General features: G+C 56.0%; 1 protein-coding gene and 1 long non-coding RNA gene across 4 annotated transcripts in view; one reads left to right on the top strand and one right to left on the bottom strand.

The window, feature by feature from the left end:
* ALDH1L1 (aldehyde dehydrogenase 1 family member L1) overlaps nt 1–13,873 on the top strand; it is a 95,134-nt gene extending 81,261 nt beyond the window's left edge. For 2 of the 3 annotated variants that reach the window (XM_054480770.2, XM_054480768.2), the window contains exons 18-22: nt 2,842–2,941; nt 4,601–4,699; nt 7,375–7,540; nt 10,235–10,340; nt 11,537–13,873. In XM_054480770.2, the coding sequence (XP_054336745.1) occupies nt 2,842–2,941; nt 4,601–4,699; nt 7,375–7,540; nt 10,235–10,340; nt 11,537–11,891 (826 nt within the window). In that variant the 3' untranslated portion in view covers nt 11,892–13,873. The remainder of the gene's footprint in view (nt 1–2,841; nt 2,942–4,600; nt 4,700–7,374; nt 7,541–10,234; nt 10,341–11,536) is intronic. The other variant, XM_054480771.1, reaches the window with a different exon arrangement.
* Nucleotides 1,976–7,380, bottom strand: LOC134739163 (uncharacterized). The gene is made up of 4 exons (XR_010125691.1): nt 5,312–7,380; nt 4,164–4,753; nt 3,658–3,694; nt 1,976–2,954 (listed from the first exon to the last, which is right to left on the bottom strand). It is a non-coding gene; the product is annotated as an uncharacterized LOC134739163 (long non-coding RNA).
* Nucleotides 13,874–14,209: the final 336 nt, after the last annotated feature.

Raw genomic sequence — 14,209 nt, 5'->3', positions numbered from 1 at the left:
TCATAGAGACGGGGTCTCACTGTGTTGCCCAGACTGGTCTCAAACTCCTGGGCTCAAGCAATCCACCTGACTCGACCTCCCATCTTCGTGCTGGGATGACAGACGTGAGCCACTGTGCTCTGCCTTCATCAAGTTTTTATACTGATTTCAAGTTGAAATGATAATATTCTTGATTAGTTGGGTTAAATAAATTATACTATTAGGATTAATTTCACCTGTTTCTTTTCAGGTTTTTTTTTTTTTTTTTTCAATGGAGTCTCACAGTGTCTCCCAGGCTGGAGTGCAGTGTCGTGATCAGGGCTGCAGCCTCTGCCTCCCTGGCTCATGCGATCCTCCCACCTTAGCCTCCCGAGTAGCTGGGACTACAGACATATGCCACCATACCTGGATAAGTTTTTAAATTTTTTGTAGAGATGGGGTTTTGCTATGTTGCCCAGCCTGGTCTCGAACTCTAATGTAGCTACCATCAAAAAAAGTCCCATCGTCTCTGTGGCTAGTGTTTGAAGCTTTCATTGTATTTCTATGGACAGAAGTGATCTAGGTCAACTCATGTCTTCATCCTTGGACTTTGGCCTCAAACTGACTGGTGTCATCTCCCAGACTCTGTCACTAAACCACAATATGACCTGGGCCACACCCATGACTTGGGTCCCCCACCAATTCCATTATAGCAGTTTGACAGTGCAGGGGTTCTGGTCTCCATCACCGACAAGCTGGGAGAGCCAGCCAGGGCCAGACCACAGATGGAGCCCTGACTGGCACTGGAGCCTGCCCCAGCCCTGACACTGAACTTCTGGGGGTGGGTTTTGGCACCTGCACATTGAGTGATGTGGGTAGGGGAATGGGGTAACTATAAGTAGTCACAGCAGGTTTGCCTCTCCTAATTCGAAAGCTAGCTGGTCTCTTCCTCTGAGGTGTGTAGGTTGTAGTCATGTCTGAGCACATGTGAGTCAAGTCCAGGGTGAGGGCTCAGGAAATGTCAGCTCTGAGTACTCCAGAGCTGGACAGAGGGTTTGGGGGGCAAGATATGTTGATCTGCCTCACCATGGTAACCATTTTACCATCGATATGTAGTTCATGACATCATGCTATAGCCGGGCGTGTGGTGGCATGTGCCTGTAGTCTCAGCTACTCGGGAGGCTGAGGTGGAAGGAGCCCTGGGACACGGAAGCTAAATGAGCAGAGATCACGCACTGCACTCCAGCCTGGGCAACAAAGAAAGCCTGGCTCAAATAAATTAATTAATTAAATAAATAAATAGAACAAAAAACAAAAGTACCTCAATTTGAACATTTTATTTAAAACAATAAATACTAGGCTGGGCATGGTGGCTCACACCTGGAATCCCAGCACTTTGGGGAGGCTGAGGCCAGCGGATCACTTGAGGCCAGGAGTTTGAGACCACCCTGGCCAACATGGTAAAACCCCATCTCTACAAAAAATACAAAAAAAAAAAAAAAAATAGCCAGGTGTGGTAGCATATGCCTATATTCCCAGCTACTCTAGAGGCTGAGGCAGGAGAATTGCTTGAACCCAGAAGGCAGAGATTACAGTAAGCTGAGATCACACCACTGCACTCCAGTCTGGGCAACAGAGTGTGACTCTATCTCAAAGGGAAAAAAAAAAAGTCTGGGTGCTGTGGCTCATGCCTGTAATCCCAGCACTTTGGGAGGCCGAGGCGGGCAGATCACCTGAGGTCAAGAGTTCAAGACCAGCCTGACCAACATGGTGAAACCCCATCTCTACTAAAAATACAAAAATTAGCCGGGCGTGGTGGCACGTGCCTGTAATCCCAGCTATTCAGGAGGCTGAGGTAGAAGAATCGCTTGAACCCAGGAGGCAGAGGTTGCAGTGAGCCAAGATCATGCCATTGCACCCCAGCTGGGGCGACAAGAGTGGGACTCCATCTAAAAACAAAACAAAACAAAATAAACAAACAAAAAATTAAAAAAAAATCATGCTATGAACCTCAAATATACACAGTAAAATTTATTTAAAAAAAAAAAAAGAAGAGCAAAGCAGAGCTCTGAGCAGCTTCCTGCCCTAGCATCCCTGGTTCAGCTGCTTTCTTCTTCCCAGGCAGCCATGTCACCCAGAGCTGCAGCTGAGATGGGTGCCATCTCCCTGGGTTGCTTCTGCAGAGGAGGCCTCTCCTCCCCAGTGGAGCCTCCTTCCTGCTGGCTGTTGACTGAGTGTCCAGCTGAGGACAGCATCCCTGCAGTGCATTTCTTGCTCACTGATGTGATGTGTTCATGACTCCCAGCCTCTCTCTGTTTGCTCTGCCGCTAATACAGGGAGGTGCCGCAGCCTCTGGGCCCCTGCAGCTGTGGCAGTGGATGGTGCTGTTTTGTATTCCTTAATTTGTGCAGCACCAGCTGCGTGCAGGCACTGTGCTTGGCACCAGGGCTGTAATAGGACCCAGATAGATGCGTGCCTGCCCTGGCCAGGCTCATGCTCTGCAGATGGGGTCAGAGGTCAACATGCAGTAGAGCAAAAGACAGCAGATGGGGTGCACGGGCAGGCTGTGGTTTTATACAGGGCGATCAGGGAGGCACCCCAGAGAAGGGAACACAGGCCTGCAGGAAATGAGGTGTGGAGTGGACAGCAGGAAGGGCAGTCCAGGGGGCAGCGGGGCACAGGCCCGGTGTGTACAGGCCAGGAAAGAAAGGCAGGTGGCCGTGTGAAGCCGCAAGGGGTTGGGGGGAGTGGGGAGGCACTGGCCGGGTCTTGCTTCTTGCAGCAAAGCATGCTTTGGGCCTACCCAGGTCCCTGTCACCTGGGGGCCCAATGCCCCTACCTGCCCTGGAGGGACCGGCCCCACCAGCCATCTGTTCCTTGCAGCTGTGCCATAAGTAACGTGAAGAAGGTGTCCCTGGAACTGGGCGGGAAGTCACCCCTCATCATCTTTGCTGACTGTGACCTCAACAAGGCTGTGCAGATGGTGAGGGCCGGGCCTGGAGGGGGCAGGGACAGTGAGCGGGAACAGGGACTGTGGGGACCAGGAGGCCCTGTCTCTGATTCCACAGCCACACTCACACATGTAGCCCTGGTGGAGTCCATAGTGTCGCCACAAGCATAGCATGGCAGGCAGCAGGCTTAGGGAAGAATGACGTGTGCCCTCCAAACATACTTCCCAAGAAGTTTCATAGCTGCCAGGATAGCTGAGATCAACTGCCTATAACGTGTGTGTGTGTATTACATATAAATATGAAATCAGGAAACACACGCCACAGCTCCATCTGTTCTGAAATAAACATGGCAGCCTTTTCTGTCTGATGAGAGGGCAAATCAGATGTGTTGATCTGCTTCACTATAGTAACCATTTTACCATCTATATGTAGTCCATAACTTCATGCTGTAAACCTTAAATATACACAATAAAATGTTTGTTTTTAAAATAAAAGAGCAAAGCAGAACTCTGAGCACTTGAGCCCAGCCCTGCTGACAGTGACCCTCTGCCGGTGGCCGCGGGTCCACCACTGACTTAGTGGGCAGCCTTGAGCAAGTTACCTAACTTCTGTGGCATCTGTGCTCCCACCTGTGGATAGGGACCATGGTGATACCCACCTTCTGGGTGGCTGCAGAATGAATATGTCTGAAGGGCTTAGATTAGTGGCAAGTGCCACTTGAGACACATGTGTCGGTCCTTGTTCTCACCATTGGTATTGTTGTTGCCTTGGTCCTGTCCTCACTCCTGTGGGAGCAAACCAGTAAGACCATGTTCAGCCAGGTCCCCAAATATGCCCCTGGCCCTATCTGAGTTCCACTGTGCCATGGAGGGTGGCCTAACACCCTAGCATGGGTGTGAAGGGGAGTCCAACCTCATTTGGTGGAGAAACTGAGGGAGGCAAGGGCCTTGTTCACGGGCCCAGGTGAACCCATCAGCCCTGGGATCTAGCTGGGCCCTGTGCTGAGCTGGAAGTTGGGGCCCTGTCATTGGCTGTGCAGTCCCAGGTTCCAGGAGAGCCAGGCTTGACTATAGCTCTCCGTCCTCCCCTGGGTCTCCCACAGCAGGCGAGTTTGAAAAAGCTGGCTGCCTGGGGCCTCTGAGGGCCTTTGTTCTGGACTCCTGCCGGGAGTTCCCTGGGCCAGGGCTGCCCCACCCCTCACCCACCCACGTCGGGGCTGCCTGCCTGTGTCCCACCCTCTGCCCTGTCACCCACCTCCTGCTCCGTGCTTACACACACGGCTGGCATCTCTCCTGTCAGCTCCCGAGAGTGTAGACTCTCAAACAGGAGTCGGCACCTCCTGGGCCACCCCAGCGAGCCACCCAGGGTGCAGGAGGGTCTCAGGCAGGCTGAGGCTCACTCCCACTTGGTCCCCATGCTCTGCCAGTGTGGATGGCAGCCTTGTCCTCCAGTGGTGGGAGTTGGGGCGTGGTGTCTCTCTGTCACTGCATGGGCCTCAGCGTCTTCACTTCCCACACAGTTCCTCTCACCTCTCCTCTTGAGGTGACAGGATTGAGTGGGGCCCACAGGAGGAGATCAGGACACACGGGTGCCTCCTTTCCCAATTAGAAGAGGCAGCTGGGCCCTGGCAGAGCTGGGGGCTGGTGTCCCAGGAGGAGCAGTGACCTGGTGTTCTTGTCCATTCTCTGAAGGGGATGAGCTCTGTTTTCTTCAACAAAGGAGAGAACTGCATTGCAGCAGGCCGGCTCTTTGTGGAGGACTCCATTCATGATGAGTTTGTGCGGAGGGTGGTAAGTCCTGCCCCAGGGTCTGCGGTCGGCTGGTTCACCGGGACAGCAGCCTGGCTGGAGGGGGTTGGAGGAGGCAAGACAGGGCAGGGTCAAGTGAGGCTGGGCTCCTCCTGGAGGACACTCCCCCCGGGGGTCAGGGAACCCACAGTGGGAGCTGTGCTGAGTCTTCACTGGATTTTATTATTTTGCCAAGAGATAGCAGACCTGTAGCTCAACTGACATCACCAAAAAGGGCCCGTCTTGGGTTGGCCCCCTAGAAGTGGAGCCTGGGGCAAGAATTCAGTGCACGTGGTTTACTCAGAATGGACTCTTGGGTGAAGCCTGGAAGGAGAAGGGACCAGGGGAGGACCGGACAGAATGGAGCAAGAGCCTGGTCTCAGGTCAGCCTGGGCCTGACCATGGACAGGGGCCCTGGAGCACGAATCCCCCTATACAGGCATACCCCTGGAGCCAAGTGGCCAGGCTGTGGGCCCCTGTGGCAGGTAGGCTTGGCTGTGGGCCGCCAGTAGAGGAGAGTAGCTCCCGTCAGGCTCCGCAGCCACCTTGCATGGCCTCGGGGATCTGGTGGGCACAGGACAGTGTCTCCCACCAGGTTTATCCACTCAGCCACACCTGGAAGAGTAGGCTTGATGCTGGCCTCGGAACAGATGGGCTGTCCTGAGTCCCCTTGGGAGGTTTGTAATGCCTGGCTTCTCAGTTCCTCAGCGGGTTGGCTTCATCCTCTCCAAGCAGCTCGGATATGGTGGGAGTATGGGGCTGACGGCACCAGCATTACCTTACCACATGCAGCTAGAGTGGGACATGACTCCTTCCTCACCACCTCTGTTAGAAAACACTGTGGGGTTGACATGAGCCAGGCCCCAGCCATCCTTCATCCAGGCCATGATACCAGGTGGGGAGCAAGCTAAGGTTGGCTTAGCTTCCGCGAAGAGCCCCCCCACCCCCAGGTTGTGGAGAGCAGCATCTAATCTCAGTGGGTAGCGGCAGGGATGTGGGAGAAACAACCAGCAACCTCCACACATGGTTTCAGACAGATGGTGCCTGGGAAGCCAGAGAAAAAGAGGGCCTATGAGCGGAGGGGTGAGGGAGGGGCCCCTGGAGGAGAGCTGGTGCTGGACCCAGGGTGGTGGCTCAGAGTCCGGAAGGAGTGGGAAAAGGAAGGACTTTCTAGGATGGGCTAGAACAGTTTTTGCCATATAACAACCCTCAACACAGAGTGGCTGGAAATGACAGCCCTGCCCTCAGCTCATGATTCTGTGGGCAGCAGTGAAAGTCTAGGCTGGGGTTTGCTGGGGCTCAGCTGGGTTTGTCAGAGCTTGCCCAAACATCTGCAGTGAGTCTCAGGGGCAGCGGGGCAGCGGGTGGCTTCGTGGGACAGCTGTCCTTGCCCTGGGGGCCTGCATTCTGCAGCGTGTGCTGGGGCATGTTCATGTGGACAGTGGCAGGACTCCTAAGAGTGAGAGCGCAAGTTGAGAGGCCTCTTGAAATGCACGAAACATTGCTTCCATGCATTGTGCTGCCTAAGCAAGTCACAGGCCAGCCCAGATTCAAGGGGTGAGGAGACAGACTCTACCACATGATGGGAGGCACAAGCTCATCTTCTGTAGTTGGGGAGCTGGCCTGCCCGGCCAAGCAAGGCCCACTGCCATGATGGGCCCGGCACAGGAATAGCAGGACCGGGATACAGACCCAGGGACTACTGGAGATAAAGTGGCAGTCATGGGGGGAGTGTGGCTGGGGGGACACAGAGCTGTGCACACAAGGTCCTGTCTGGGGGTCTTAAGGGAGTCATGAGACTTCCACAGAAGGGTGACTGCAAGGGCCAGAGTCCCAGGGATAATTCTCAGGACAGTGACAATCCCAATAAAGGAAGTGAGGCCAGTGTTCAGGAGGCTCAGGAGGCTCAGTAGGCTGCTTGTTCTTTGTATCCAAGATACAAAGCCATTTGATCGGGGCACGGTTTGGGTCGACAGGACAGGAGCAGAGAATGAGGAACAAAAGCAACTGGGCTTGGCTACAGGGTGGAGACAGGACAGTCAGAGGCACACAGTGGGCCCTGGTGGGAAGGGCAGAGGGGTGTTCCGGGTGCTCGAGTCACACCTGTGTCTGATTAGGGCTGATTGGGGGTGCAGAGTTTGCGAGATGTGAGATGCCCTGGCCTTGGAGGAGGAGGGTCAGCAGACTAGAGCCTTGGGCCCCTCCCCTCCACTTAATTTCTTTCCCACTTTGGCACCAGGACTATTGCAGCAGGGCTGGTCTATCCCACCTACCGCACATCCTGGAGTCCCCCGGACAAACAGTTCCTTCAGCTTCTTGGTCCATGAGGCTGGTGCAGGACCAGGGTCAGATACATGTTGTACTGAGCCCCATCTCAACTAGTCAAATACACCGGCCTCTGTCCTCCTCACCCACACCCCTGTATACCTCCATTTCCAGCCCATCTGTCGCTGGGCTCCTGTCTCCTTGGAGACTTCTGTCCCTCTGCGCATAGGAGCCATTTGGGATTTCAGCCTGGAAGGTGGATTTAGAGTCAGAATTCAGAAAGCCCTGAGGCTAGAACAGAGTGTGAACTTTCCTCAGGGGTCAGCTGTGAGAGCTGAGTCAGGTGAGGATCATTGTCAGAAACTGCGGCAGCACAAGCACAAGCCACGCCTGACTTGGAGGACTTTCTGCAGGTAGAAGAGGTACGGAAGATGAAGGTGGGCGACCCACTGGACAGGGACACCGACCACGGGCCACAGAATCACCATGCCCACCTGATGAAGCTGATGGAGTACTGCCAGCGCGGCGTGAAGGAAGGGGCCACGCTGGTCTGCGGCGGGAATCAAGTCCCTCGGCCAGGTGAGTCAGAGTGTGCCAGGCCCGCTTGGGTCAATTGAGGCAGCAGGTCCCATGGCCTCTGGTTCCCTGTCCAGCTGAACTGGAGACAGCTGAAGGCCAGGTACCTGCACAGTCAGGCTGCAGCCCCATCTGGGACCTGGGATGCACTGGGCTGTGGCTATTTGGGCACTGGCCAGACCCGGGAATGGGACAAGCATTATTCGGTGCTGGTTTAGTCAGTATTGAACTGGACTCTGACTTGCCCTTACTGTCACCGCAGCCTTGAGAGTCTCTCCCCCATAGATTTCATGAGACTAGATTTTATGATTTTCCCTCTACTTGACTGGCTGTTAACCTCTCAGCCATTGCTTCACCTGTTCTCTCAATGCAGGTGCATCCCTGCCTATCCTTAGCTTGGAACACCTCTCATGGGGGACAGTTTGCCTGCAGGATCTCTCCCCTGCAGCAGCTCAGACCCTACCAGATACAGGCATCCAGGCTCCACCCCACCCAGAGCTCCTGACCGCACAGCCAGCGGCACTGGACACTTCCACCTGGATGTCCCCCAGGCCCTTCAAACTCAATGGTCATTGCAATGTCCCAGCCAGAGTTGAGCCCAGACACACACACCTGCTGCTCCAGGACCCTCTGTCTGATCGAGCAGTCCAGGCCAGAAGTGCAGCAGCCACAGGGATGGACTGTTGACGCTGCTGCTGGGGGACAGGTGCCGTGACTGTCTTCCTCACCCCTAGCTCCTTTGTGCCTAGACCGGGCCTTGCACAGAGCAGGTGCTCAGTTAATTTGATGGCATGAAGGAGGGAAGGAAAGAAGGAATCCCTGACTCTTTGCTTCCTGTGACCGCCATTTAAATTATTGGCCTGATTCTGTCAAATCTGAGAATTGTCCGACTCTGGGCCTCCTCTGCCTCCCTGACCCTGTGCGGGCTCCCTGCATCTTGCCTCGCTCAGCGTCACAGCAGCCTCCCAAGTGGCCTTGTGAGCCTGCTGATCCTTTACTCACACAGCTGCCAGGGTCTGGTGACCTCTCCTCTGTTAAGACCTCGCAGCAGTGACCCACCCTCCTGCAGTGCAAGTTCAGACTCCTTGACCTCACAGCCAGAGTCCTTCATGATCTGTGCCTGACTTGCCCTTGACCTGCACTGCAGCTGCATTTCATTCTCTCCAGAGGCTTCTCGTGCTTTCTTGGGCTCCATGCATTTGCTGCTGCTCGGCTTAGTGGAGGCTTTCCAGTGTCCCCACCTGGAGAGCTCCTGCTTCTTCAGCTCACAGGACATCCAAGCCCGGGCATGCCCGTGTCACAGGGCACCGGGCACTGCACACCTCAACAGAGCTCTCGTGACCATTGCATTGCTGCTGTCACTGTCCACTTACCCTCTTCCCACTCCCGCTGGACTGTGAGTTCCATGAGGCAGGTGGGGTGGGGGGAGCATTACCAGGGCCCTTGCAGGGCAAGGATGGCCGGGTTCAGGATTGGTGGGAGACAGTGTGATGGAGGCCCTGTGCCAGGAGCAGGGCTAGGGAGCCAGCAAGGGGTAGAGCAGCACCCAGGAACCAGGAACAGTGGGGAGCCATCACCCCGCCCTGGAGTGGGTATGAGAAGGAGCAGAATTCCTGCAGCCCAGTGAGGGGCAGAGCATGGGATGGGGCTGCCTTCTGGTGGCCCAAGGACCAGGAGACCAGCTCTCAGGGTCTAGAGGGGACAGGGGAGAGTACACGGTAGATGAGGAGGGGATGACAGAGGGGTGGTCAGCACGGCTCACATGCCCTGGCAGAAGTGGTGCAAGACTGTGGAGTAAACACAGGCCACATAAACCACTGTGCATGTACGTGAGTCACATTTTCAGAATTGTAATCAGTGTTAAAACGTCATTTATAAATGTATGAAAAATATTGAACATTTTATTAAATAACTTTTTAATGTGGTTTGAAATTTTCTATTTCTCTAAAAACTAGAGTGAGAAAATTCCCGGTCTCTTGATTATTCCTAAGTTAGGCAGGATTGAATCTCAGTGAGGTCAGGCAGGATTGACCTCAGTGCAGCAGGTCTCAGGGCTCTGTCTCTAGAGAAAACAGAGAAAGCATTTCAGTTGTCAGAAGTGCTTCTGCCCTGGCAACCAGGGTCTGTAGGGGCTGCATCCAGGGTTGGGAGTAGGTGGTCCCTTCTCGACTGGAGAGCATGAAGCTGGGCCTTGGTAGGGACCCTGGGAGGGCAGAGCCGGGGAGCCCCAGGAGGTCCCAGTGTCCAGAGCTCCTCCCCTCTCACCTCCTCCTACTCCACGGGTTGTAGCCACCAGGGTCAGTGGCAGAGCTGCCTGGGAGGTTTCACCTGCTAAAGAATCTAGGAGGTTTTAGATTAGCTGTCACCAGAAAAGCTCAAGTCTTTGCTTCGGCCATGGGTTCTGGCACTAGGATTGGACGGACTTGGGATCAGGTCTCAGTTCTGTCACCTGCCAACCGGCGGCCCCATTTCCCTCAACAGCACTCCGTTAAAAGCATGGTGAGACCCACATCAAAGAACAAGCCAGGTGGGAGAGCCATCTGCAGCGTGGCGACACCCATCACATGGGTGCCACAACCCGGTGCTTATGTCGGGTCATCCGCAGGTGGCTGGTGTGGCCCAGGCCCTGCTGACGGAGAGGCTGGACCATCAGGCACTGTGTCTCCCATGTGCAACGGGCCTCTATCTCTCTTGCAGGGTTCTTCTTTGAGCCAACTGTTTTCACAGATGTGGAGGACCACATGTTCATAGCCAAGGAGGAGTCCTTCGGGCCTGTCATGATCATCTCTCGGTTTGCTGATGGGTAGGGAATCCTGCTGATGTCTCAAGGGCCCTGACTCTCTCCCACGTGTTACTGGGGTCTTCACGTGGGCTTTGGGAGGTAGTCTATGGGCGGTCAGGAGGAGAACTCAGGCAGGGTGCAAGCCGTGGACACCCCGCCTGTGCCGCCTGCTGAGTCTCCACACCCCTGAGAAGAGAGCCCAGTGACCTGGGGCTTTGAGTCCCCCCTGTGAGCAAAGGCAGCTCCCTTCCCTGTCCTTGTCCCTTGTCACATGCTCCAGCATGTTTCTCACAGCCCACTGGGCTCTGTTCTAAGGTCTGTTACCATGCACTAAACCACCCCCCACACCGAGTGGCTTGGAATAATCAGAGATTTATTTTACTCATGGTCTAGGTTCAATGAGGCAAACCCATCTCTGCTCCATGCAGTTTCTGGCCTCAGCTGGGGCGACAGAGTGGCTATCCTGATGCTGCTGGGGGTCTCGCGGGAGGCTTCCTCCGCGTGGCAGCCTCAGGGTTGCCGAGGCACCTGGTTCCCTTCGGAGGCCAGGTGGAAGCCAAAAGCCTCTTTATAATCTAGCTCTTTAGAATCCCAGAGCATCCCTTCCACCACAGCCTATTGATCAAGCAAGTCACCCAGGCCAGCCTGGGCTGGAAGGGAAAAACTGTACTCCACTCACAGTGGGGCCACTGAGGCCCATGCTGTCACTTCTCAGGCCTGCCCCTTGTCTCCGTAGCATCTTGGAGCAAATTGCAAAATCGTGCCTCGTCCTCACATTTTACTATCCAACTACCAAAAAAAACCCCAGAAATTATCGTATGTCAATGGTATTAGAATAAGAGACTTCACTGCCACCTAGCCAATAAATATGGTTGTAGTAAGTCTCCAAATCACTGATATCTGGTGAATGCCCAACCTGCAGCGGGCACATGTGGGTCCTTCTGCATGTGAGGACCCAGCAGCCCCTCTCTGGGCCCCTGCTCCCAGTCTGTGGAATAAAGGGCTCACCCCATGATCCAGGAGCCCCTGTGGTGGCTCCCTGCCCATGGGCCTCTGCCCTTCCTCCTTGCTCGCAGCCCAGCCCAACCCCATCTTGCCGCCGGCGCTGCAGCCCAGCACGTTTTCTCCTCGGAAGGTCTTATGCAGCTGGGGTGTGGAGTGGGCCAGGCTCTCCTCTGCACCTCCCTCAGGGAGTTCTTCCTGGACTTTCTCTCCAGGGACGTGGATACTGTGCTGTCTCGGGCCAATGCCACGGAATTTGGCCTGGCTTCTGGTGTCTTCACCAGGGACATCAACAAGGCCCTGTATGTCAGTGACAAGCTCCAGGCAGGCACTGTGTTTGTCAACACGTACAACAAGACCGACGTGGCCGCTCCCTTCGGAGGATTCAAGCAGTCTGGATTTGGCAAAGATCTAGGTAACCTACTCCTGCCTGTGGGGTTGCTTTCATTTATTCATTCAACAAACATCTGTTCAAAACCACTTAGTGTCAGGTCCTATCCCAGATGCAGGGACGTAGCCTTGAACATGATGGCTGTCAGGGCTCGCTTCTTACTGGGAGGGAACTTGTGACAAGTCCGTGAGCAAGTTGCTTGCAGAGGGGGGTGGTGCTGGGAAGAAGGCAAGAAGAGTGGCCTGGAGGAGACACTCCGGCCAGGAGGCAGTGGGGGCCTCTCTGGTGTGGTGGCACCTGTGCTACCCAGACCTACATGGCAGAGAGGAGTTGGCCGTGAAGACCCAGGAGCCTGTGTTTCTGGCTGAGGCTTCAGCAGGTCCTTGGGGTAACAGCTTTGGTTGTGGAGCTGCAGAGAGGCCAGAGTGGTGGGAGTGGGCCAAGGGGGAGCAGGAGGGAGGAGAGGAGGCCTGAGAGGCAGGTAGGGGCCAGATTGAAGGCCCATGGGCCGTGGTCAGGGGCTCAGGTTGCGTCCTTAGTGTAAAGAGGAGCCATGGGACCAAATGTACCCCCGGGTGAACACCACGGGTGTTGCAAGTCTCCCAGTAGAGATGAAGTTACTGAGGCGGCAGCAGGCGGGGTCCCCCAGCACACAGCACAGGCCCCCCCCCCCCACAGTGCTCTGCCTGCTGGGTGGTGTGGAGTTCTGCTCTGGCCCTCTCTCCCTGGGCTGCTCCAAGCCTTGGGCCTCGTCCTGCTCTCTCAGCAGGGGGGACTAGACAGGTCTGATGGGCAAGCTTGGCAAGGGTGGCTGGCAAGGCCCAGGGAAGCTGTATGCTGTCTCAGAGGTCCCACCTGTCTCTCCAGGCTCCTGTGCCAGCCCAGAGACCACAGGGAAGGTCATGCTGAGGCTGGGGCTCAAAGGGTGGTCACTGTTTCCAGTTTTCTCTCCTCCCCCTGCCCCCATCTTTCAAGCCCTGCAGAAGCCCCCAAGGGTGCCTGTGAGAGGAGCCCATGTGTGCCCACAGGGCTGGACTCACATGCATACATGTATAGGCTGGACACTCCTGCTTCCTCTGTCCCTGTCGGCCTCCTCTTCCTGCCTTCTCCCAGGCCACCTTCCTGGTGTCCACCAGGGGAATCCATGAGGCCCATGGCCACCCAGGGAAGGCTGTGGCTGCCAAGTCCCCAGGACGTGATCTGGGCCCCTTATGAATCCTCCCTGAGTTCCCCCAGCTCCCTCCCAACCCTAGTCCCCATATCCTGCTGAGAGGACCAGCACCCTCCTGGGACAGGCCCACAAGCCAAGCCTTCCAAGCAGCCTGCCTGGGCAGGCCCAGGACCTCAGAGGGACGGGGCAATGCCACTCCTGGGGCCAGCCAGAGCTGCTGGGGAGCTGTCAGGCAGCCCCAGGCCTCACACTTGTCATGGGGCTGAGACGCACCAGCCACATAGCACTGCCAAGGTCTGGGGCCTCAGGGCCCCTGCGAGGCATCCCCTTTTCCCAGCCACAGCTTGATGCGGACGTAGCTGGGGGCAGCCATGAGAGAAGAGATGGGCCAGTGAGTCCGGGCAGTAACGCCATGTCTCCCCACCCACTTCCACCTGAAGGGGCTTCCCACTGTCCAGACAAGGCGGTGGGAGCCGGGGAAGATTCTTAAATGGCTGCCTCAGATTGGCTTTGTATTCTGGGGAGTCCTGGCCCACTATCCACTGCCAGGGATAACCTGGGTAAGATACATGACCTCGCTGGGCCTCGACTTCTCACCTGGAAGTGGGGTGAGCCAGAGCTGCCCCCACGCAGTTGCTGAGGAATAAGACACTTGCAGCCCCGAGCAGTGCCCTGCCTGTGGTGGGAGCTGATGTGACCTTTGTGATGTCTCACAGGAGAGGCGGCTCTGAACGAGTACCTGCGGGTCAAGACAGTGACCTTCGAATACTGAAGAAAGGTCTTTGTGAGAAGAAAGTCCTGCCCCTCCCTCGTGGCTGGGGCCCCCTCCCTCTTGAGCCTGGGTGCACAGCACCTCCCACCTGGGGGGCTAGTGGAAGCCCTCCTGCCTGCACCCCATGTCTGAATCTCGGACGCCCTCTGTCCAGTCAGAAGCAGCCCTTCGCTGGGTGAGGTGTGCCCCTCCCAGGGAGAATAAAGCTTCTGAAGAGAGACCGTCCACATCTCTGCGTTTCTCTGCTCCACCCGTGGGTGTTCCTGGGTGGGCCTGGAAGTTGCGCAGTCACCTGGGTATGATGATGTTGCTTGGCCTGGGAGAGCCACACACCTGGGGAGGGAGACAGGAGGAAATGGGCGTGGCTCATCTCAGGCCCCAAAGAGCAGAAGCTGCGACAGAGTCAGGGGTGCAGGCGGTTTGGAAGGGTAACCCCTGGGAAACAGGTGGGAAGATGGGGATTGAGCTGGGCGAGCCCTGGACTGGGAGGCAGCTCAGACTCCCTCAGCAGATGGGGCCGGGCCCTCGCCCCTGCTCTGTCAGCATGGCCGTGC

The sequence above is a fragment of the Pongo pygmaeus genome, chromosome 2, assembly GCF_028885625.2.
Source record: "Pongo pygmaeus isolate AG05252 chromosome 2, NHGRI_mPonPyg2-v2.0_pri, whole genome shotgun sequence".
NCBI lineage: Eukaryota > Metazoa > Chordata > Mammalia > Primates > Hominidae > Pongo > Pongo pygmaeus.
The sequence above is the reverse complement of the archived record's forward strand: the minus strand, read 5'-3'. Positions and strand labels throughout refer to the sequence as shown.